Source organism: Cynocephalus volans, chromosome 7, assembly GCF_027409185.1.
Source record: "Cynocephalus volans isolate mCynVol1 chromosome 7, mCynVol1.pri, whole genome shotgun sequence".
NCBI lineage: Eukaryota > Metazoa > Chordata > Mammalia > Dermoptera > Cynocephalidae > Cynocephalus > Cynocephalus volans.
The window spans coordinates 118,028,103-118,050,386 of record NC_084466.1 but is presented as its reverse complement, the minus strand read 5'-3'; the positions used below and the strand labels follow the sequence as shown (position 1 = coordinate 118,050,386).

The 22,284-nt window shown below is 39.1% G+C and overlaps 1 protein-coding gene across 2 annotated transcripts in view; it reads left to right on the top strand.

Moving 5' to 3' along the window:
- RNLS (renalase, FAD dependent amine oxidase) overlaps positions 1-3,428 on the top strand; it is a 292,909-nt gene extending 289,481 nt beyond the window's left edge. The window contains exons 7-9 of one of the 2 annotated variants that reach the window (XR_010024073.1): positions 485-642; positions 1,585-1,641; positions 2,465-3,428. Coding sequence is in view for 1 of the 2 variants with exons in the window: in XM_063102909.1 (XP_062958979.1) it covers positions 485-637 (153 nt within the window). In the remaining variant the exon portion in view is untranslated. Of the gene's footprint in view, positions 1-484; positions 959-1,584; positions 1,642-2,464 lie in introns of those variants that run through there. The other variant, XM_063102909.1, reaches the window with a different exon arrangement.
- Positions 3,429-22,284: the final 18,856 nt, after the last annotated feature.

Below are 22,284 nucleotides of genomic sequence, written 5' to 3'. Positions count from 1 at the left end.
TTTTTGCCATATTTCACAGGGGGTATAAAATCGATTTTATAATTTCAATAGTTGTAACCCGTGCTAGAATAGAAATTCCTTGTGCCTTACTCTTCTCACTTTTCTGAACTATTACATAAGAGCAAGCCCTCATGACCTAATCACCTCCCAAAGGCCCCAGCTCTTAATACCATCACCTTGGGGATTAGGACTTATACTTATACATTTTAGAGGGATAAACATTCAGACCATAGCACGTACTATTTTGAAGTTCAACACACTCCTGATTATCTTATCTAATAACTGCAAATTTAAACATTTAAGAATGTAGATGTAAACACTTAGAAAAGGGCAGAAGTTTAGGGGGTCTTGGGTTTTTTCTCCTAGTGTTCCTTGTGAGAATTCTTGATTTCTCCAGGTAGAGAAGCCTTCCCCAGGTGGGCATTGCCGTGACAGCACAACAGCATACAGAGTGTCAATTGCAATCCTTCTTTCACTTTTTCAGGTTACAAATGCTGTCGCCAGCTGTCCTGGGCAAATGACTCTTCATCTCAAACCTTCCCTTGTGTGCGGAGGGGATGGATTTACTCAATCCAACTTTGATGGCTGTATCACTTCTGCCCTGTGTGTATTGGAAGCTTTAAAGAATTATATTTAGTACCTGTATCCTTATTCTCTACACGGACTTTGGGGTTTTGTTTTCACAATTTTCTGTCATTGATTATTTTGTTTTCTATTTTGTTGACAGAAATTACTGGAAAATTGTTCTTCACTTTTTATCATATTTCATAGGGGGTAAAAAATCGATTTTATAATTTCAATAGTTGTAACCCACGCTAGAATAGAAATTCCTTGTGCCTTACTGTTTTCCTCACCTTTCTGAACTGCTGTGACTATTCTGTGTTAGAGGAAAAGTGGTGCTTAAGAATAACAAATGACCCTCCCCTAAAATTATATTAAATCAAAGTAATAGTTTGTGTGGCAAAACCTTTATTATCTTTTTGAAAATTTCAATTCCAAATAAAGAATGATCATTATCAAGGTCTCCTTTAAAGTCTTCAAATTGGCCCTTGAATCAATATTTTTGCAAATTACAGAATAATAAGCTTTCTCTAAACTGTGTATAATGGAGCACAATTTTTCTTATGTATCTCCCAAGTTATTAAGTGATCCTGATTTGTAGATCAAATATGTCATCATCTTAAGATCGCAGTTTGGAGGGCAACTTGACTGACAAAGAAACAACTCTGTTCAGATCTTCAGAAAATAGCAAGATTCAACTTGATTTTCCAAGTCACACAGTACTTTTAACAAATTCCAGTCTTATTATGAAAGAGAAAAATTAAATAGAAAACGAAAGAAAATATGTCTATCCTTACCATTTGTGAGATATCTCCTATGGTTGGTGCCGTTACCTTCATGTGCTTTCCAGTACGTGCTATGGCATTTGGACTGTGTCCAGTTTAATGAATTTAACACAACAAAAAATGTACTGAACTAGAAAATAGACGCACTTAAAATAATTCAATATTTGCCAACTTAGTGGTTCAGCATATCCTCCCACATGCTTTGGTGACTTGACCCCATGACTTGTTGGCTGGAAAGAAATTGATCCCCAGACTTTCAAACAAGCTACCTGCTGCTAATTTGAAAAGTGAAATGGTAAGTTCTATTTTATCATTTAGAAAGGAAAGAAATTGTTACAGCCTCACAAACTAAGAAAAGTTCAACAAAAGTCTTCTTATCTTGCTATGTTTAAAGTTACACACTTACGTGCCTGCTAGCACACACACACACACACACACACAAACACACACATAGGCACAGGCAGAACTTGTTCATGTATCTACAAAGTGTGTTTTTTGATCCTACGGCATATTACTGTTTCCTTTTAGCAATAAGTAAAACTAAAATGCCTGCATTTGGGCTAATGTCACTTGTTTTGAAAGCAGGGAAAGGGAAAAAGAAAATTAGTGTTTTATACAAGCAGTCTCTCATATAAAATGGTGAAAAATAGTGATATTTTTTCATCACTTTGGACCATACTTCATCAACATTTGTCTTACTTTGATTTTACCCTTAAAATATGGTGGAAGAGTCTTTCAAATGTTTCAAACTAATTATTATGTTTTTAACAAATATAATTCTGGAGCCATTTGACTGAAAGAATTCTGAAACTTTGAGAACAATGCTGTATTCGTTTCATGAATTTATATCCTCCAAAGGAGGAAAAAAAAGATTTATAAAGGTGGGGTGGGTTGCTTAGAGAAAGTATTCTTCTCAACCATTACTAATGACTTGATATCTAATATATATTCATTCTAAGTGTGTTTCCCTAATAATTCTGGATCTGTTTTCATAAAACTTCAGCAATATGAGAAAAAACTCAACTTGGCTTAATATGTAGATTGTTGTCCCTTTGCTATTGTAATTATTTTGAAAACTCATTTTACATTTAGATTTTCATTTACCTCTTCCCCTTTAGAAATGAAATGGATATGGCAATATCTCCTGCTGGAAGCCATCCCAGAGAACCATGAAACTCAGATGACCAGCATGCTGTAGAAGACCATAGGGCTAAGGTGTCAAACTCCCCTGGGAGAGAGGGGTCAGCACCATCTGAAATAGTTGCCAAGGTGTAGGTATGCCAGCCCACAGGACCACACATCATTACAGTATTTCCAAACAAGAACTTTTATTAATCAAGCCAGCCAAGGAAAGCTGCTCTGTTTTGAAAGGAGCATATTCAAGTGAGAAACGACTTGAGCCGTGGGGTGATTTAATACTTGTTAGCTGATAAATATAGCCTTTGCCAGAATAAAACTTTATGATGCAGTGTTGAAAAGCTTAATTACTAAACTGTCTATGCACGTCTTGCTCAGGCAGCAAGGGTGACAAATTATAGCGGTGGAATAGTATTTTTCACCTTTGGCATTTCTGAAGGGGAAAAGTATGTCTAAAAACATCAAGAAAGCAGTAATAATGCCAGACCAGATATTACTGGGGAAAAAAAAGACACTTTATTGAGTCATCAGCCTTCTGTGCAAAATGCCATGTTCCCCACCCCCCGCCTACCCACTACCTTGTTAAGTGAAGAGAACGAGGTCAATTTTACATTTGTCTGGCATTTTATACTTATCCAAGCATGCGTGTAGATGTACATCCTCACTTTTCATCCTCCTAACACCCCTTTAAAATAAGCAGGACAAGGGATATTTACTTGCATTTAACAAATGAGGAAACTGAGGCACAGAGCTTAGCCAACCAAGGTCATATAACGATATGCCAGGACAATAACTAGGCCTCCCATGACCCATTTCTATTTATGAGCACCATGCTGCGGCCAGATGAACATGATAATTAAAGCTGAACTGAAATATTAGTTGGGGGTACAGTCAGCACCATGCGGTCCTCTTATGGATGTTTCATTTCCGAGAGCTAACACTCATCCTGATGTGATATGTACAGGAGTCTAATATAGAATAAAGTCTGCATAAGTACTGGCTAAGTGATTTACACTCCTGTTATTTTCATTTGCTGGTTTATTTCCTTCTTTGGGGGGCACTTGCTGTGTGAAATAGCTGCATCTAATGACAGAGTTTCAACCCAGCAGTAGCTGGTTAGCATACAGACCCACTCTTCATTCATCCTTTCCATCTGTATTCCCATTTGTCTCCTTGTTCTTCTTGTTTCATTCTCCTCTTCCAGTTTCTGCCATTTCTTCCTCCCTTTCTATTTCTTTCCCCTCTGTCCAATTCTCCATTCTCAGAAAAATCTGGAATAGAAATGTAATCACATTATGATTCATAGTATTTGTACTTTCTTGTTTTAATACATCATGGTTTTGTTATTGTTGTTCCTAAAATTTTAAACACTTGGTCCTGTTTTTCAAGTTCATTGGACAGCCCTTGTTTTTATTTTCAGATGCAAGAATTTAAAACTGGCTATAACTTTTAGGGATCTCAGTACTAATGACCTAAAAAAATTTCTGTAGTTTCTTTACTCTAGTTCTTTACTCTTCCTGTCACATATATGCAAAGTGTGGTACCAAGTTCTGCGGTGGACACAGTGGAATATAATCAACAGTTCCCACCCAGAGATTCGACTTGGGGGAAGACAAGACCCAAGGAGCAGATTGCAGGGAAATGGTATGTGTTGGTATAGTCACAGGCAATGAATAAGATGCTCTAACTCATGAAGCTAGGGGATCCTATGAGAAATGTTTCCCTGGGGACAGAGGGTCCCTGATCAGATGCAGTGACAGATCAGTCACACTTCCTCCACACCATACCTCATTGAAATAGTAATGGGACCCATGTTTCCTTCCCAACAGACAGTAATTATTGCCCGCTTAATATTTCACAGCAGAATTCATCAAAAGAGCCTGCTAAGGACAAAGAATCTCTAAGAGATTGTTAATTTAAAAGGCATAGAGAATTATAGAACCCTTGACCATTTAGACCACTTAGACCAGTTATTCTTAACCATCTTTGATTTTGAACCTATTTGAGAAGCTATGGAAAGCTATGATATTCCGCTAATAACAACAACAAAAACAACTATCATATACGCACACAGAATTTGCATACCATTTAAAGCCTGCTGGCCAACTGCTTCTTTTTGTAAAGTTTTATTGGAAAACCATCCTGCCTCTTCATTTGTGTATTGCCTATGATTGTTTTTCTTCCTCAACAGAGATAAGTGTTTGCAACAAAGACCATATAGCCTGTAAAATTTAAAATATATATAGTTACTATGGGGTTCTTTAAGAAAAAGTTTGCTGACCTCTGTTTTAGGGGCTTACAAACCTCCCAAAATCTATCTGTGGACATGCAGGGATCCACAGACCTCAGATTAAGAACCTCTAAATCTCAATCCCATCACTTTATATAAATACAAGCTTATTTTAGAGCCACACATCTGGTACATTGTTTCTTGATCTTATGCCCCATTGTAAATTCTTTATGGCAAGTGGTATAATGTTGCTGTTAAGAACACATCCTCTGGAGTTAAATAGATTTGTATTTTAACCAAGACTTTGCTCCTCATTGTGTGACCTTGAGGCAGTAAACCAATCTCACTTAGTCTCTTCATCATCTGAAAAATGAGTTTATGGCAGCTACCTCATAAGATTGTAATGAGGTTTAAATATACATAAAACCTTAAGAGAGTGCTGGACACATAGTAAGTGCTTAGTAAATGACAGCAGTGATGATGCTGATGATAAAGGGCAAGAGGCAGAAGGAGAAAGGAGGGTGGGCTTATGCAGATGTGCCTGGTGCCTCTGAGGCCTCTGTGAAGGCCAATGTCTTCTGCATCCAATAGGACACAGGACAGCTGATGATAAGAAGAGTTTGTGCATTGATAGCAAACTATGGTGAAACTCAGAAGCTTAAAAGCTCTAGGTTGCTTCAAAACCTTCATGAGACAGAATAGTAGTGCCTTCCTGAGACCACCTATAGGCCACTTTCTCTTTTTCTATTACACTTGGTAAGTGGACAACTTGCTTGGGGGAAAGGTGGTTGGCTCTAATGTAGTCCTTGGATAGAAACCAGGAAAGGTCATTACCAGGAGTAGGGATGGTGTAAAATAGAAGCATTTTCTGCAACGAACAGTTTTTCCTTGGCAAGTGTATATGCTGAATGCAAAGACGTGCACACTTGGATTGGATTCTGTTGAAGATTTTTTACTTAATCTCTGAAACACTGAAAACTAGGAGTGAGTTATTTCATACTCTTAACAGGTTTGGCTTAGTATGCAGATTTGTTTCCTGTTCCTGGCCGTCAGTTTAGAGAGCTCAGTTCCTAGTGAGTTCCATGATATCCTGAATCCACCACTTACTAGATATGTGATGGGAGACCAATTTCTTATGTCTCTGAGACCCCGCATCCTCATCTATAAAATATAGATACTAATTCTACCTTGGAGTTATTCTGAGGGTTATATTACACACATGTAAAGTGTTCAGCATTGTGCACTACGTATAGAAAATACTCAATAAATGTTAGCTGTTGTTATTGCTGTTCTCGTAAGTAAAATTTAACTTAGGAAAATAATCCTCTTTCATAACCATCACTGCATCCATAGGTAGCTTTAGACCCAGCTAGGAAACCAGTTCAGTATTTGCAGAACTCACTGAGGACTGTATTCAAGTGCCACTGTGAAGTTGGCCTCAGAGTTGTTTTTCTTCAGAAATTCTAACTGTTGAATGAGTGAATGGATGATTGCTATGTCTTGTTGCTGTGCCCCTTAACAGAACTTGCATGGTCCCCTATTCTCCCCCAGTCAATCTAAGCTCCCCACTCTTGTGATACTTACCACATGTGTATTTACTTGTTCAATATCTACTTGCCCTTAAAACTCCAAGATCCACAAAAGCAGGCCCTGGCACACAGGAGGCACTCAGGAAATATCTGTTGATCTAATGTATGAATGAACTAAACTGATTGACACATCCTATTCTAATTTCTATAAGTTCCAAAGGAAAACATTGCTAATACATAATTACCATGCAGAACAAAAATGTACCAACCTTATCCTCAATAGAGGAGATAATTATAACAGTAAGTACCTACATTCTTCTTATGTGGTTTCTATTCAAAGTCATTAGGTGATCTCAGAAAGTTCTTTATTTATGCTGCTTCCCATTATTTTGGGGGGATGTAGGGAGAAGGTAGGAGAGCTATTCTGCCACTTGAAACAACCCAATAAACACTTGTACTCCACTTCTCACTATTTTGCCTACTATTTAAAGTTTTCTGCCTATGAAACCAGAAATTTGGGCCGACCCCGTGGCTCACTCGGGAGAGTGCGGCGCTGGGAGCGCAGTGGTGCTCCCGCTGCGGGTTCGGATCCTATGTAGGGATGGCCGGTGTGCTCACTGGCTGAGCGCGGTGCGGACGACACCAAGCCAAGGGTTGCGATCCCCTTACCGGTCACAAAAAAAAAAAAAAGGAAACCAGAAATTTGAGCAAGGAAATGCACCTGACTACAGAAACCTGCTGAGTCTGTTTTATGGTGTTCTGTTTGAAAAGCTAAAGTTATATATATTTAAATTTATTAAAACTACAAATAATTGAATTACTTAGAAAAAGAGGTTTATGTAAATTTTAATTTAAATAATTATTAATTAAGAATCTTTTTTCTTTTGCATCAGTGCTTGCATTACTGTCTTTCCAGAATACTTGGTTCACTTACTTTTTTTTTCACTGCCTATGGTATAGACAGCATAACAGAGTCTAATGAATCTTGCAAAGCCTTGAAATCAGGATTTTATTAAAATGTAGTAAGCTTCATGGGGACTCATATATTTTTGTCTCTTTTCTTCACCTTGGAATTTCCAGTGTCCAGAACAGTGACTATCACATATTGAATGAATAATTCAAGAACATTCAGACCATCAGCAGTCAGAAAACAATATTATATAATTAAATGATGCAGCAAAAGAAATAGAAAACTAACAATTTATAAAGTCTGACAAGGTACAAGTAAATGAAGATGAAAAAGTAACTTGAATCTTACTTATAAATATGTAAGTTCCACAAAGACAAGGTTCATGCCTGACTTATCTAAAATGTATCCCCAAAACCTAGCACAGAGGACATCACACATTAGGCCCTTGAATAAATTTTTGTTGAATGATTAAGTGATTGAAAGAATGAAAAGTCTAAGTGAAAATGAGCACCACGTTCTTAAAAATCCCAAGAGAAACTATCCTAGATATACAATACTTACATTGTATATTGCATACTGAATAGAACCATGTAAGGAGAATGCAGGTACTGTTGGACCATCTCTGTGTAGTTGGTATGTTAATTTTTATTTTTTTGATATTCTGTCTATCAAAATTCCTCTAAAGGTGGCAAGAGTCAGGCCTACAATAGAACCTTCTTCTACAAGGTACTTACCAGCCACTAACTTGAATCGTATATTTTAACCATTACAATAAGCCATGTTTATTTACCCTTTGGGAAATAATCAAACTATTGGCCGTGAACCAAAAGATAGTCATAAGACAGAATGTTAGTGATACAGAAACCATTGTGGAAGAAAAAATATTGACAAGTGTCACTCAGTTGAGACAAATTTAACATCGTGCCTGAACAGCACTCTAACAAATTAGCTTTATATGGGAAAGAGCTAAAAGAATGTGCTTATACTCAGGAAACCCATTTATTTATTTATTTGTTTGTTTGTTTGTTTGTTTGTTTATTTATTTATTTATTTATTTACTTGCTTGCTTGCTTACTTGCTTACTTACTTACTTACTTATTTTTGGCAGCTGGCTGGTACAGGGATCTGAACTGGTTCTTGACCTTGGTGTTACAAGGCTGTGCTCTAACCATCTGAGCCAATCAGTCAGCCCCTAGGAAACCCATTTATTAAATAAGCCATCACAACTATTAATATTAACAATTGAAATTATAAAAACCTTATAATTATTTCAATATAATGCTGAAAAATTGTATGATAAAATTTAATATACATTGCAGGTAAAAACTTATGATGAACTCATTAGAAAAGGGGAGGCTACCTTAGAGGGATAAAGACTATCTATTTTAAAACTACAGCAAATATCACGATTAAGAATAAATCACTAGAACCACCTATATTAAATTGAGGAAGAGTCAAAGATTCTTGCATCAGTGTTCTAAAATTAAGGCATTAAAGCATGGAAAATAGTTAAGAGGTATGAATGTTGGGAAAGAGAAGGCAAAATGGTTACTAATTGCTGTCAGTATAATTATACTACTAACTTAGATTAATGATAAATACGAATGGCTTAATTGTAAATACTCAAAGGGAGGAATGGACAGTGAATGTTTAGTGGGTCAGAGTTTCAGTTCGGGAAGATGAAAAGTCCTGGAAATGGATGGCAGTGATGGCTGCAGAAGATGTGCATGTGCTTAATGCCACAGAACTGCACACTTAAAAATGGTTAAAATGATAAATTTTATGTTATGTATATTTTACCACAATTAAAAGAAGAGAAGAATACAAAATTGGTATTTTTCGCACTTAAAAGGGGGGAAGGGCATTTACAAGCAAAAAAGAGTGAGCCCCCCCACCCCGTCAAGCAGAGAAATAGTCTCAGTTTACTTCTTTCCCTCTTAACATCTTCTTTATAGAAATGGCCAAAAAATGTGGAATCACACACACACACACAAATATATTTGAACGTATTTTGTCTCATGAATAATCAAAATACATATGTAAGTGTGTACTTGTGTGTTTAAAATCATGCTCTGCCTCATGAGTAAACAAAAAGTGCAAGTTAAAAACCACAATGCGATGCAATTTTTAGCCTATCAAATTGGAATCTTTTTTAAAATGACTGAATTCTAAAAAGAGGTAAAAACTGACTGGTAGAAGTAAAAACTTTTATAACATCTTTGCCTTGTAACTTGGCAATGTGTATCAAATGTAATTTTTCAAAGCTTTGTAATTTTGCAAATTTTTTTTTTAAACTCAATAATTCTACATCCTGGAATCTGGCTTAAAGAAATAATCAGGGATGCAGACAGTGATTTATTTGCAATATGTTTAAGCATTAGTTATAACAGTGAAAAACTGCAAACAACCTAAATAAACACTAACAGGAAACAGTTGAATAAATTCTAATAGATAAAGACAGTGGAATTTACTGTAGTCATTTAAAAATGTGCTTTCAAAGCACTTTTGTCTATCTGGGATATTTCTTATGATATAATGTTAAGAGAAAACTCGCAATATGTAACAATAAGACCAGAATACAGTGTGCTCTTCATTCTTTTAAAACAGTGTTTGTGATGTGCATTTATGGGTATACACATATAAAGACTAAAAGAAGATATACTAAAACCAAGGTCCTCAGGTGGTGGAATTTTGAGAGACTTTTATTTTTTTCTTTATACTTTTTTTGTATTTTTACAATTAGTGAACAGGCAGCCAATTGGCCTTGTCTTGAGGTGCTGCAGAGAACAGAACCAAGACAGGAGCAGTAGGAAAGCTATTGAAACTAATATCAGAAAGCAATTTCTAAGAAGCAGAACCTTCCAAGGAGACCTCGGGGCGGGGTTCTCTCTGCCATCCCAGGAAATGTTCCAGCAGAGGCTAAGTGATCACCATTCAGAATATCCCACAGTGGGGAGAGATCACAAGGACTTTGCTTCCCAACCCTGGCTGGGCCATAGCGTCACCTGAGGGGAGGAGGGAATGCGGATTCCTAGGCCGCAAGCCCTGTCTATATTGAAGCTCCAGGGCCGACGTCTGGGGATCTACATTTGCTTTAAAATTTCCCAGGGGATTCAGAGGTGGTGAGACAGTTTCTGCACTTGAGAATCTCCAGATTAGAAGGCTGCTTCTGGCGTGGGGACTCAAGGCAATTCTGCGATGCAACGATCTAGAAATTATGACTGTTTACGTTACAAAACCGAGGACAGCAGTACAGATGCAAAAGGAGGGTTGGCTGAAGACGGAGGATGGATCACTCAAAGATCGGTATTTCCCTCTGTTTACTAATTTGGGCATTTAGCCTCTGGCCTAGGGGCCCTCACGTTGTAACCTGCATGAGAGAGTGTTGTTGTTCTTAGAAAATACGTACTGCTGCCTCTTCAGCAAGTGGTGCTGGGATAACTGGATATCGATATGCAGGAGAATGAAACTAGATCCATACCTCTCACCGTATACTAAAATCAACTCAAAATGGATTAAGGATTTAAATATACACCCTGAGACAATAAAACTTCTTAAAGAAAACATAGGGGAAACACTTCAGGAAATAGGACTGGGCACAGACTTCATGAATACGACCCCAAAAGCACGGGCAACCAAAGGAAAAATAAACAAATGGGATTATATCAAACTAAAAAGCTTCTGCACAGCAAAAGAAACAATTAAAAGAGTTAAAAGACAACCAACAGAGTGGGAGAAAATATTTGCAAAATATACATCTGACAAAGGATTAATATCCAGAATATATAAGGAACTCAAACAACTTTACAAGAAGAAAACAAGCAACCCAATTAAAAAATGGGCAAAAGAGCTAAGTAGGCATTTCTCTAAGGAAGATATCCAAATGGCCAACAGACATATGAAAAAATGCTCAACATCACTCAGCATCCGGGAAATGCAAATCAAAACCACATTGAGATACCATCTAACCCCAGTTAGGATGGCTAAAATCCAAAAGACTATGAACGATAAATGCTGGCGAGGCTGCGGAGAAAAAGGAACTCTCATACATTGTTGGTGGGACTGCAAAATGGTGCAGCCTCTATGGAAAATGGTATGGAGGTTCCTTAAACAATTGCAAATAGATCTACCATACGACCCAGCCATCCCACTGTTGGGAATATACCCAGAGGAATGGAAATCATCAAGTCGAAGGTATACCTGTTCCCCAATGTTCATCGCAGCACTCTTTACAATAGCCAAGAGTTGGAACCAGCCCAAATGCCCATCATCAGATGAGTGGATACGGAAAATGTGGTACATCTACACAATGGAATACTACTCAGCTATAAAAACGAATGAAATACTGCCATTTGCAACAACATGGATGGACCTTGAGAGAATTATATTAAGTGAAACAAGTCAGGCACAGAAAGAGAAATACCACATGTTCTCACTTATTGGAGGGAGCTAAAAATTAATATATAAATTCACACACACACATACACACACACACACACAAACCGCGCGGGGGGGAAGAAGATATAACAACCACAATTATTTGAAGTTGATACAACAAGCAAACAGAAAGGACATTGTGGGGGGGAGGGGGGGAGGGAGAAGGGAGGGAGGTTTTGGTGATGGGGAGCAATAATCAGCTACAATGTATATCGACAAAATAAAATTTAAAAAATAAATAAATAAATAAATCTTTTTATTTGAGCCATATAAAGTAGAATTTTTTATATTTTAAAAATAATGTATTAAAAAATTAAACAAAATGTAAAAAAAAAAAAAAAAAGAAAATACGTACTGCAGTATTAGCAGTAAAGGGGCATTTTGTTAACAACTAACTCTCAAATGGTTAGAAGAAAAATGTGTACGTACAGACAGAAAGAGATGAGAAAGAGAAAAACTGCAAATGTAGCTAAACTAGAAATTAAGACAACTGATAAATGGGGATCTTTGTCCTATTTTTGCACCTTTTCTGTAAGCTTGAAATTATATAAAAATTGAATATTACCCCTGCCCCCAAAAACGAGACTTAAAAGACATACCAAAAACAATTGCAATCTCTAGGCCAGATGAATTAAAATCACCAGAGGTGCTCTTTCATTCATTTATTCGACCAGCAACAAATCAAGGACCTCTTCTGTACCAGGCTCTTTGTTCAAAGCACTTGCGATGTATCAGGGATAAAAACAGTTTCCTGCCCTCATGGTGGTCAGATTCAAGTTAGGTGAACATAATATACGGATTCTTGGGCACTGGTCTGACTGAATTAAAATCTCTAGAGAAGGGCCAAGGAACCCACATTACATAAATGTTCCTAAGGTGCTGCAATGCAATACAATACTGCAGTGTTGTTTTTCATACTGTGGCCTTTGACCCATAAGTGGTTTATTATAGCAATTTAGTGAGCCAAGAAGCTTTTCTTAAACTTTAAATAACAGAAAAAAAGAAGAGAACAGAAGAAGAAAAAGGAAATTAGAACGGTGACACATGGAAAGAGTAACTATCATTTCATGAAACGTTTGTTTCTGAGCCCTCGGTCACAGTGCAAACAGGTTTCATATAGAAAACCATTGCTAGAAAATGTGATATGTAAAATTCATCATGATTTTAGTCCTCCCTTGCTCCTGAACCCAACAGTTCTCCTTTAGTCCAAATCTGGAGGTGCTGAGATGCTGGGCACAAGGATGGCCCTGAGGAGGCATGGGCTGTTCCAGGAATTACACTCACTGGGAATATTCCCGATATGATGGCACTTCCTTTTTCTTCTGGAGGAGCCCACAGCCACACTCCCCTGCAGATGGTGATGTCTCCAGGACATGTTGCATCATTTTCTTTGATAGACTCAACATAGCACAGCACACTATCTGTCCTAGCACTCTGTGGCAGAGGTTACAGCAGCAGATGGAAAGGAGCTCCTGGGACCAAGTGTTCCCATTTGCTAGGATGCTTTTTGAGAGAACAGGAGCATAGGGCATAACACAACTAACTACCCAGGTCAAAGTACTGGGTGTTTGATTCAGGCCCCTCATATCAGGTCAAAACCATATAAAACCCATGCTTTCCGACCCAGATGAGAGATACCAGTTGCCTTAAATCAAAATGAAACACGACAGGGTGAACAAACCCACATGAGATAAACTAAGTCCTCCCAGGCATTCTGGGAGCCCAAGAGCGTGCTGTGCAGAGCAGACCAGGATGTTCCTGTGGTTTCTTATAAGCTGGCACGGAAGCTCTGCTGTCACTAAGAAGAGAAAGTCAAAGGTTAGTGCAGCATAAATGGCACCCCTGGCTGCATTGAGGACAGTCACAGGTGAGTCATGCCCAGTGAAGAAAAGCAGAGATGCACTCTAAAGGTCCGAAACATGCTGCTTTTATTTCCATCTCATGGCAAGAAGAGGGTCTCATAAGGAACTGAAAACAAAATTACTCAAACCAGAAACTGCTGTCCTCACCAAGAGGATTCTTTCCTGAACCACGTCTGGAAAGTGTGACTGGTAAAGCCCCCGGAAATAAATTTGCTCATCAGAGAAGGACAGAAGTAGACATTCTCAGAGGTACTCAGTGACATTTTCACAGCATTAGAAGCCAAGCCTCCTCCACCTCAAACCAAATCACTGAAATGCTTGATTCTGAGCAGTTGTGGTAGAAATGCCCTCTATCAAAGGCAGAGTCCAATACCACAAGCCAAAAATAAATAACAGAGGAAATGATCAAGACCGTGACCTCTTAGTGATCCCCCAAGCTAAATCTTTGCTAGACCTCAGAATATCAAACAGGCCATCAGCCTGCCAAGAGCAGTTTATGTATGAACAGCATGGAGGCCACCTCAGCCTACAGGAGCCTGGCTTTCCAGAAGTTGAGAAATCCCAAAGGAATTTGTTGTTTTATCCTCCAAAGCAGGGGTTTGTTCATTCTTTCTTTAAGAGAAAAAACCCGTTCCAAATAAACTTATCCAGAAAAGGTATTTTCCATTTGCTTGAGAGTTGGGATTGTATATATCTCCTGTCCAGTAGTGAGATATCAGTATTTGAAAAACATGATTTCCCACCAACTAGCAAAAGACGAACCAGAAGTACAAGGGTCTTCTCCTCCTGTAGATTTTGGTTATGAATTCAAATCGGCTATTTGTCTGCTATTTGACAGTATTGTGCTAAGTTCTCAAAGGATGCTGAGTGGAACCAGACTCAGGTTGTTCATAGAGGGAAGCACTGAGCAGGCTGAAACATAAGTTTCTTTCTCAAAACAGTGTTGTAGCACTTGAAAGAGACTTCTGATCACCACTTCTGGTTTAGAAACCTGCGGCACAAGACAGCAACTGAGGCTGAAGGGAACCAGTATCGAACAAGCAAGAGTTGGCCCCTAAATTGCCTTTAGAGTGCGTGGCCTGAAGACTGATGTGAAGCCAGCTAAATACTCAGAATAAAAGGTGTGGAGAAAAGCCAGAAGACAGAACCCGACCCTCAGTGGGAAAGAGATCTTGACCTTGCTAGTTCAAATAGATCTAACTTGCATCTCTTAGCTATAGGACTCACCATGGAGTACAAAGCTCGATTGACAGAGGTTACAGTCTATCTGTATAAATAGGCGTCATTGTTTCTTTAACCCCTCTCTCCTCTTGTCAAAGAGATAATCTCTCTCAAAATCTAAAATGGCCTCAAAGTTGAGAAGACTCATGTTCCCAGCTGGCTTACAGATATGGCTCTTCCTGGCCTTTCACCAGAAATACTGTACAAAGGATTTGGTGAGATAAGTGGATTTCAAACTTTGCTATAGTCATGGGAGTCATAGTCAAATAAAATCTTCTGTCACTATGTAGATAAATCTAGCACAAGGAGGAGCAGCTCTGCAGGTTGAAGCAGAACGTACACTGCATCCCTCCAAAAGCCCCTCAAGGTAGTCTAAACCACAAAGAAAAGGGATTTCTCGGGTCCCTGCTGCCCAATTCTGTGACCCTGTTGCAGATACCCTTCAGACATCCATGACTTCTGTCCTTGGCCCTTTGTGGGGCAGTCATCCAAATAAAGTATCAAAGCCTCATAAACTTGGAGCCTCTTGTTTCAGCATGTACTCCTCCTAGGAGTGAGTTAGGCAGGCCCTGGTTTGATGATGGGTAAGAATGACAACTCAGACCTTGCTTGTGTCTCTGTCACTTGTTTTCTGCCAAAGCATCAAGCAAGCAGTGAAAAAATATAAAATAGGGAGTGAGAATTAATAAAATACTTTCATGCCCAGGGCCTTAGTTTCATATAGTAGCCCTGTTTACCTATAGACAACTTATTCTCAGGAATCCCACTGTAAATACTCCTTAAGAGAAGTGTCAATTCATATCCACTTCTGTGAATGCCAAACTAGGGTTCTGTGCATAAAAACATTTTATTCAATCTCATGGTTATTAAATATTTTTTAAAGTAGCCAAAGAAGTCTGAAAGATTTGATTCACCTGGATTTTGCATTATATTGCTTTTTCCCAGAAGAAGACATGCGTCCCTGAGTTTCACTGATATTTTATTATAGACTCTAACAATTCACTGACTGTACTGAACATTTGTCCATCGTCCCCCTAACATCTTTACCTTTTTTTCCAAAGATTTCATTTGAGTACAGTTCCTTTCACTCCTCTCAGTCCATGTGGTCTGGGGTGGGGCAAGGTGCTGTGCCCTGGAGTGGGGCATGACCCCTAGGCCTGAGTTGATCAGTGCTTCACGCTGTGTTGACCATACTAACCGGTCCAGGGGTAAGGTAAACATGGAATAAAGTCATTCTCTCAGACTGGGCTCATTCTTTCCCACTGGACTTGACAGAAGATCCGAGGCTGGAGTTGCTACAGCCATGCCGCTATGGGAGGCAGGGCTGGAGCTGCCGGAGCCCCACAGGAAGGCCAAGAATCAAGTTAACACAGTGGAAGATGGAGCCAAGAGATGAAAATAAACTGAAACTTGATGACATCATTTGAGCTCTGATTGCTGCCCTTGCCTTTTTAGCTGTATAAACCAACAAACTCAAATTTGGCTTAAGCCAACCTGATTCAGTTTGGGAACTCTCACTCTAGTGAGAGAGACATAAAACATGAGGGGGCTATGCAGGCAACCCTCCCAACCACCACCTCCTGCCCCCACCCCACTGAATACTATGGTCATGTCTAGTCAGTGGAAATTGCTTTTTTTTCAACCAGACATGATGACACATTCCAGAAGGTGGGGAGGGCATTTGGAAATGTATGGGGAGATACAGGTTATCACAATGACCGGGAGTGGAGGGCACAACTACCATTTAATAAACACAGATGAGGAATGCTAAGTGGTCTGAAAGGTACGGGACCATCCTTCTCAACAAAGGATAGTCCATTCAAAATGCCAATAGTGCCACCATTGAGAAGCCTTCCAAGGGTGAAGTTGAATACTGAAATAATCCAACCCAGAACTGGTGGCAGGTCTGAAAAGAGATCAAATTAGTGTTGCTTTAATAGAAGAACCAAAACAAAGTTCAAATGTCTTTAACATATAATAAAACAAAGTATTGTCTCTAATGCATTCTTTGACCACTGCCAACCATTTGAACTTTTCTGCTTACAATCTTACACCAAAGTTTCTCCCCTATGATTATAAACCCACAGAATTCAGTTTCTTCACCAAGATATTTAAAATGAAAATTTTTCTGAGAGCAGCCCAGCCACGGCAGACTCTCATCCCTTCCAAGTGTGGCCTCTGAGCATCTTAAGTAGACACTGCCTTCTCAGCTGCCACATCCCCTCCTCCTCCCTTCTTTTCATGCCTCCTGAGCCTGTCTACCATTGGTCTTCTTTTTAAAAATGCATCCAAACACAAAATATAAGGGTCTGCCTTTATTGTTCAGATGCCTATAATTTATTTATAGGTTTTATTGTTAGGCTTAAAGTATATATTGGTATTACTTTCCTCCAGGAGTCCAAACATTCCTTTGTTTTACAGCATCTCTTATTTGTTTCTTTTGGGTTTTCAGTAATGTGTCCTCAAACATCTGCCAAGCTGCTGGGGTCTTCACCCTGAAAGATTTGTAATTCATTAAAAGTACAACTTGTGTATTGGTTTGGTTTCTCTGAAAAGTGGGCACCAAGACAAAATTAGACGTAGAAGGGAAAATACCAATGAAGGATAAAAGGTACAGGGAGCAGGAGTAGGCAGGGACAGCTTTCAGAGAGCCATGAAGGTCTGACACGTGCATTGGGAGAGAAGGAAGGAAGGAAGGAAGGAAGGAAGGAAGGAAGGAAGGAAGGAAGGAAGGAAGGAAGGAAGGAAGGAAGGAAGGAAGGAAGGAAGGAAGGAAGGAAGGAAGGAAGGAAGGAAGGAAGGAAGGAAGGAAGGAAGGAAGGAAGGAAGGACTGGGTAGAAAGAGCTCAAGACTACAGTGCAAACTTGATATTATCTCAGCTGGGCCATTTAAGAGCCCCAGAGCAAAGATTACCTGCTACAGGAAAAAATATCCCAGGCAGAAATGGCTTAGCTCTTGTACCCCAAGTCTGCTTAGTGCAGCAACTGACAACCAGCTAACTACCCTCCTCACAGAAGATTCTCTTATAGGGGGACTGTGTAAGACATTGTAGGTATTTTTCAAGTAGAAGCTGTTTGGCATATGGGTGTGTATATGTGTTGCGTGCGTGCGTGTGTGTTGAAAAGAAAGGAGATTGCCATGAGCATGGGATTCTGAACTATGACATGATAAAACAGTGAAAACCACAATAGAGTCTTTATGTCTGTGAGACCAAGTCCCACCCACAACTTCTAGGTTGTTGACTTGGTTGAAAGAGAATAATTTCAGCATTTTAAAAAGCAATGGAATTACAAAGGGAAACTAACTGGCCAAGACAGCAATGTACTCTGGGATTGCTGGGCTCCAGCATGTGTTGTCCTGAATCATAAAGGGGGAAAAGCCCTCTGTTTTGGCCAGGAGTCAAGGGAGTTATTTTGGGAGCAGCCTCAGTGACCCAGACGTTGCCATTTGAGTTCCAAAGCTCTGAAGAACATAAGCCTTGAGAGCACTTTTCCGCTACCCTGTAAGTTTCTTTCTCCATGGGGCTTTTTGCACAAATCGACTACAAATCCAGGATTCTCCTTCTCAGGGAGCCTGCAGAGAGACAGATCATTGTCATTAGAGAGGGTGAGTCTTCCTGGGAAGTGACTTGCCTGCCCATCCAAGGGCCCTCATGGTTCATGTCACATGACTAACCAGCCTGGCAAAAAAGCACTCAGAATTTACCCATAGAATTTACCAAATTTACCAAATTTTACCAGCCGGTCTTCTGCCGATAAAGTGTCCTGGAAAAGGAAGCCAAGGAATGACAATCATTTCTACGGTCCTTAGGACATTTTCTGTATGAATTTCTCTAAAGTGAGCTGCCACATGCTGGCTGATGGGGAAATGAAGGAAAGGGATTTAAAGAAAAGTAAAGCGTGACTCTCTTGCCCTCAGGGGATGACTGACTAACTCCCACTCAGGCCACCAGTGAGCACACCCAGAGCCTCCTCTTACTCTAAAGGGAAAGGTCAATCAGTTATAATAACCAATAGCAATTGTGCATGATCTCATTTTATATAGAGAACAACCCTATCATGAAGGTGTTATCTGAGTAGGATGGCTAGAGTGAACAATATTGTACTGTGTATTTAAAAATAGCTAGCAGAGAAGTTTTTGAATGTTCTCATCACAAAGAAATGATAAATATTTAAGATGATGGATATGCTAATTACCCTGATTTGATCATTACACAATGTATACATGTGTTGAAATAGCATGTTGTACCCCATAAATACATATAATTGAAAATTTCGTAATGCTTTAAATTTTTTTTAAAGAAGGTATTACATTATCCTCCTTGGACAGATGAGAACACTTAGGCTCAGATAGCTTAAGTTATTTGCCTAAACTAACACAGTTAGCAAATAACTGAGCTGAGACTTGAACTCAGGTCATTCCACCTCCAGATCCTGTACTCTTAACTACATTTCCCTATTTCCCAATCAGTGCAATCAAGGCAGGTCCAGGTTTTGAGGAGCCTGAAGCTTATACAATTTGGGGTGGGAGTGGAAGGTAGGGCAGCCCTCTTTAAGAAAAAGAAAAAAAAATTATGAAAGCAAAATTCAATACAAGGCCTTAGAACGAGTCCATGCAAATGAGGGAGGCTGAAGTGTAAGCTTCATTAGCTTCACAGTAAATTCACTTTTGATTATGATAATGCTATTGCTGCTAACAATGTTAATGTGAAGAATAATAATTACTCTTCAAATTCAAATATATAAAAATCTCATTGGTTTAGGATTTCCTTTGGATAACAGGATTGTTCTAGACACTCAGAAATCCCAAACACTCCCTTTTGCCACATATAATTTCCTGCATCTGTCACACCTCACCTGCTCAAAGTCTCTTTATGCATTTCATTTCCTACCTCCTTCAAATTCTTTTCTTTATCCTGCATTTCTATTGGTCTTCCTTCCCCTTCAACTTCTTAATAATTATTTTAATCATAGCTAACACTTAACATGTATGCCAAGCATTGCTATAAGCTGGTTTCTCATTACCTATGGGAAAAACAAAAACAAAAACAAAAAACCTAATTCCCATTTTTCAGATGAGAAAACTGAGGCACTAAGAGATTAAACAGTTTGTCTCTGCAATCTGCACTCTTAACCATTATACCACAGTGCCTCAAACAGCCCAGGTAAACCAGACATTAACGCAAGCAGACTCCATAGAAGCCAGAATAAAGTACAACAATTATAATGTCTTGATAAAGTATCACTTATAAGGCTAGGTATTCTGTGAGTCACAGACTTTGGTCAGAATTCCTTTCTGGCACCTCTGAATAGTGCAAGAACAAAAATGTGTCTCAAATGAAATCAGCTATTCTGAGAGACATGGAAGACCTTGAAAATGTGCGATTCCCTAATGCAAAGTAATTTTTCCCTGGGTTGCAAATTTTGAAGCCCAAAGGATAAGTTTAGCAGTGCCTGAATTGACAAATATTAGATTTTTGTAGTTATTATCAAATTACCCGTACCAGAAATGTATGCTACACCTGAAAACTAGTAGCCAATCAGGAACCACCTGAAGAAACTAGGTGGGGGGTCATGTTATCTGCCAAACTGGCTCGGCCATCTTCCTGGGGCTGAAGCACCATGGTGGGTGCATATCTGAGTCATGATTCTTGACCTTGAGTGTTTGAAGGAACCTCAAAATTTACCTAGTTCAACCCCTTTACTTATAGATGAAGGCAGTGAGACCCTTAGTTGCCAAAGGTCACAGAGCTGATCAGCATCATTCCTTCAACAAACTAATTGAAAAAATTAAGGGACAAGGTTAGAGGACTTCCCACTGCACCATGCTGCTCCTACAGTTAAGTTACACTGTTGGGTGCAGCATCAGTAATCCTGTGTTTTTTTTTTAAATTCCAGTCTGTAGCATAGACATACAAAGCTTTCATTGGTCTGGATTCTGCCTGCCTATCCAACATCACCTCTCACATTTTCCCAGCCTGAACTCTTGCTTTTTACATTTCCCCAAGAGCCCTCACTATGCCTTCTCCTGCCTCCAAGCCTTGTGTAGCCTTTCTCCACCCCGTCTGCCTTGCTCCCTATTCTCCAGTACCTGAACTCCTACTCATTTGTTAAAACTCAGAAGCGTCACCCTTACAGCAAAGCTTCCCATGAAGACCCCTCATTCCCCACCCATCCACCTGTAAGAGCTAGTGTGATTCCTCCTCTGTTCTCTCCATGCACAGTTCTCAGGGCTTTTGGCACTTATCACATTGTATTTTAGCTCTTGGTTTAACTTTGCTCTCTCCATTAAACTCTGAGCTGCTAAAAGTCAGGGATCCAATGTTGGTCATCTTTTTGATCATCTAATGCCTGGGCTTTAGTGGGCATTGAAGTAAATCATAACTATAATAAACAACATTTAATCCCTACAATAATCCTAAAGAGAGTGTGTGGTAGAGGTAGACATGACCAGTTCTTACCAAAATTTCTGGTTCTCTTCTTGAAGTTAGGCATGGCTACATGACTTGCTTTGGCCAATAAAATTTAAGCAGAAATGACATGCGTCACTTCCATGTATAATCATCTAAGAACAGGTACTCTTTCCCCCTGCATTGGTGGGTCCTAAAGCTTTATGTTGGGCAGGCAACATCATAGGTTGGGAAGCCTCAGTCACCCACTACTGACCCATGTTGGACATAGTACGAGTGAGAAATAGATCTCTGTTGTTTGAAACCACTGATATTTTGTGTTTGTTACAGCAGCATAACTAAGCCTCTCCTGACTAGTATCAGGGGGAGATCTAGTATTATTCTCTTTTCATAAATGATTTAAGGACATCCAGGTGATAGGTGGCAGAGTGAGGTTTCAAACTCTGCTAAGTTTGATGTTAAAGCTTATCTTCCAGACCGCTATGGAATAGAGAAGGAGGAATGAAATCAGTCTTCTTTCACACTGAACATCCTAATTATTGCTTCCTTCACAGTTTTCAGCTGTTGTCAGGAGTTGGTAGAGCAGCTATTCCTTCAAAGAATATCTAAGCAAATTCTCTCCTACCTTCTTCCCATAACCACTAATATCTTCACTTCCTAACTCTACCTCAGGTGTTGGGGTTTGCTCACAACTCTGGAAGGTTCTTACATATAAAGCATTTGTCTTTTACTAAACGCAATAAAGAGCATGTTATTGGCACATTCATTTTTCATTTAGATTTTTAACTTATTTCAAGAGTTCCTTTTTAGTTTCTGCTAAGCAAACATAATCTTTCATTAAATACCAAACACAGGTTTTTTTTTTGGTCTGGTCTGGTTTCCTTAAAAAACTTTATTTGGAGAAAAAAAAACTCAACTCTCTTTGCCAGTGGTATCAATGAGTTGGTAAAGCATTGAGATTAGGGAGTATGATAAAAATACATACTCAAGGTTAAAGAAAACATCATTATCTGTCTAATTCAGCCCAAAGCCTCTTCCATGAAGGCTTGGATAGTGCAAGTGCTATCCAGGAAATTAGACTAGTACTAGCTAGCGTTTCATGGCAGAATTTCAAAGTCAAATGAGTTCAAATCCAAACTCTGCCCCTTACTTGTCCTATGATTGTGATCAAGTTATTTAACCTCTCAGGGCCTTAGTTTTAT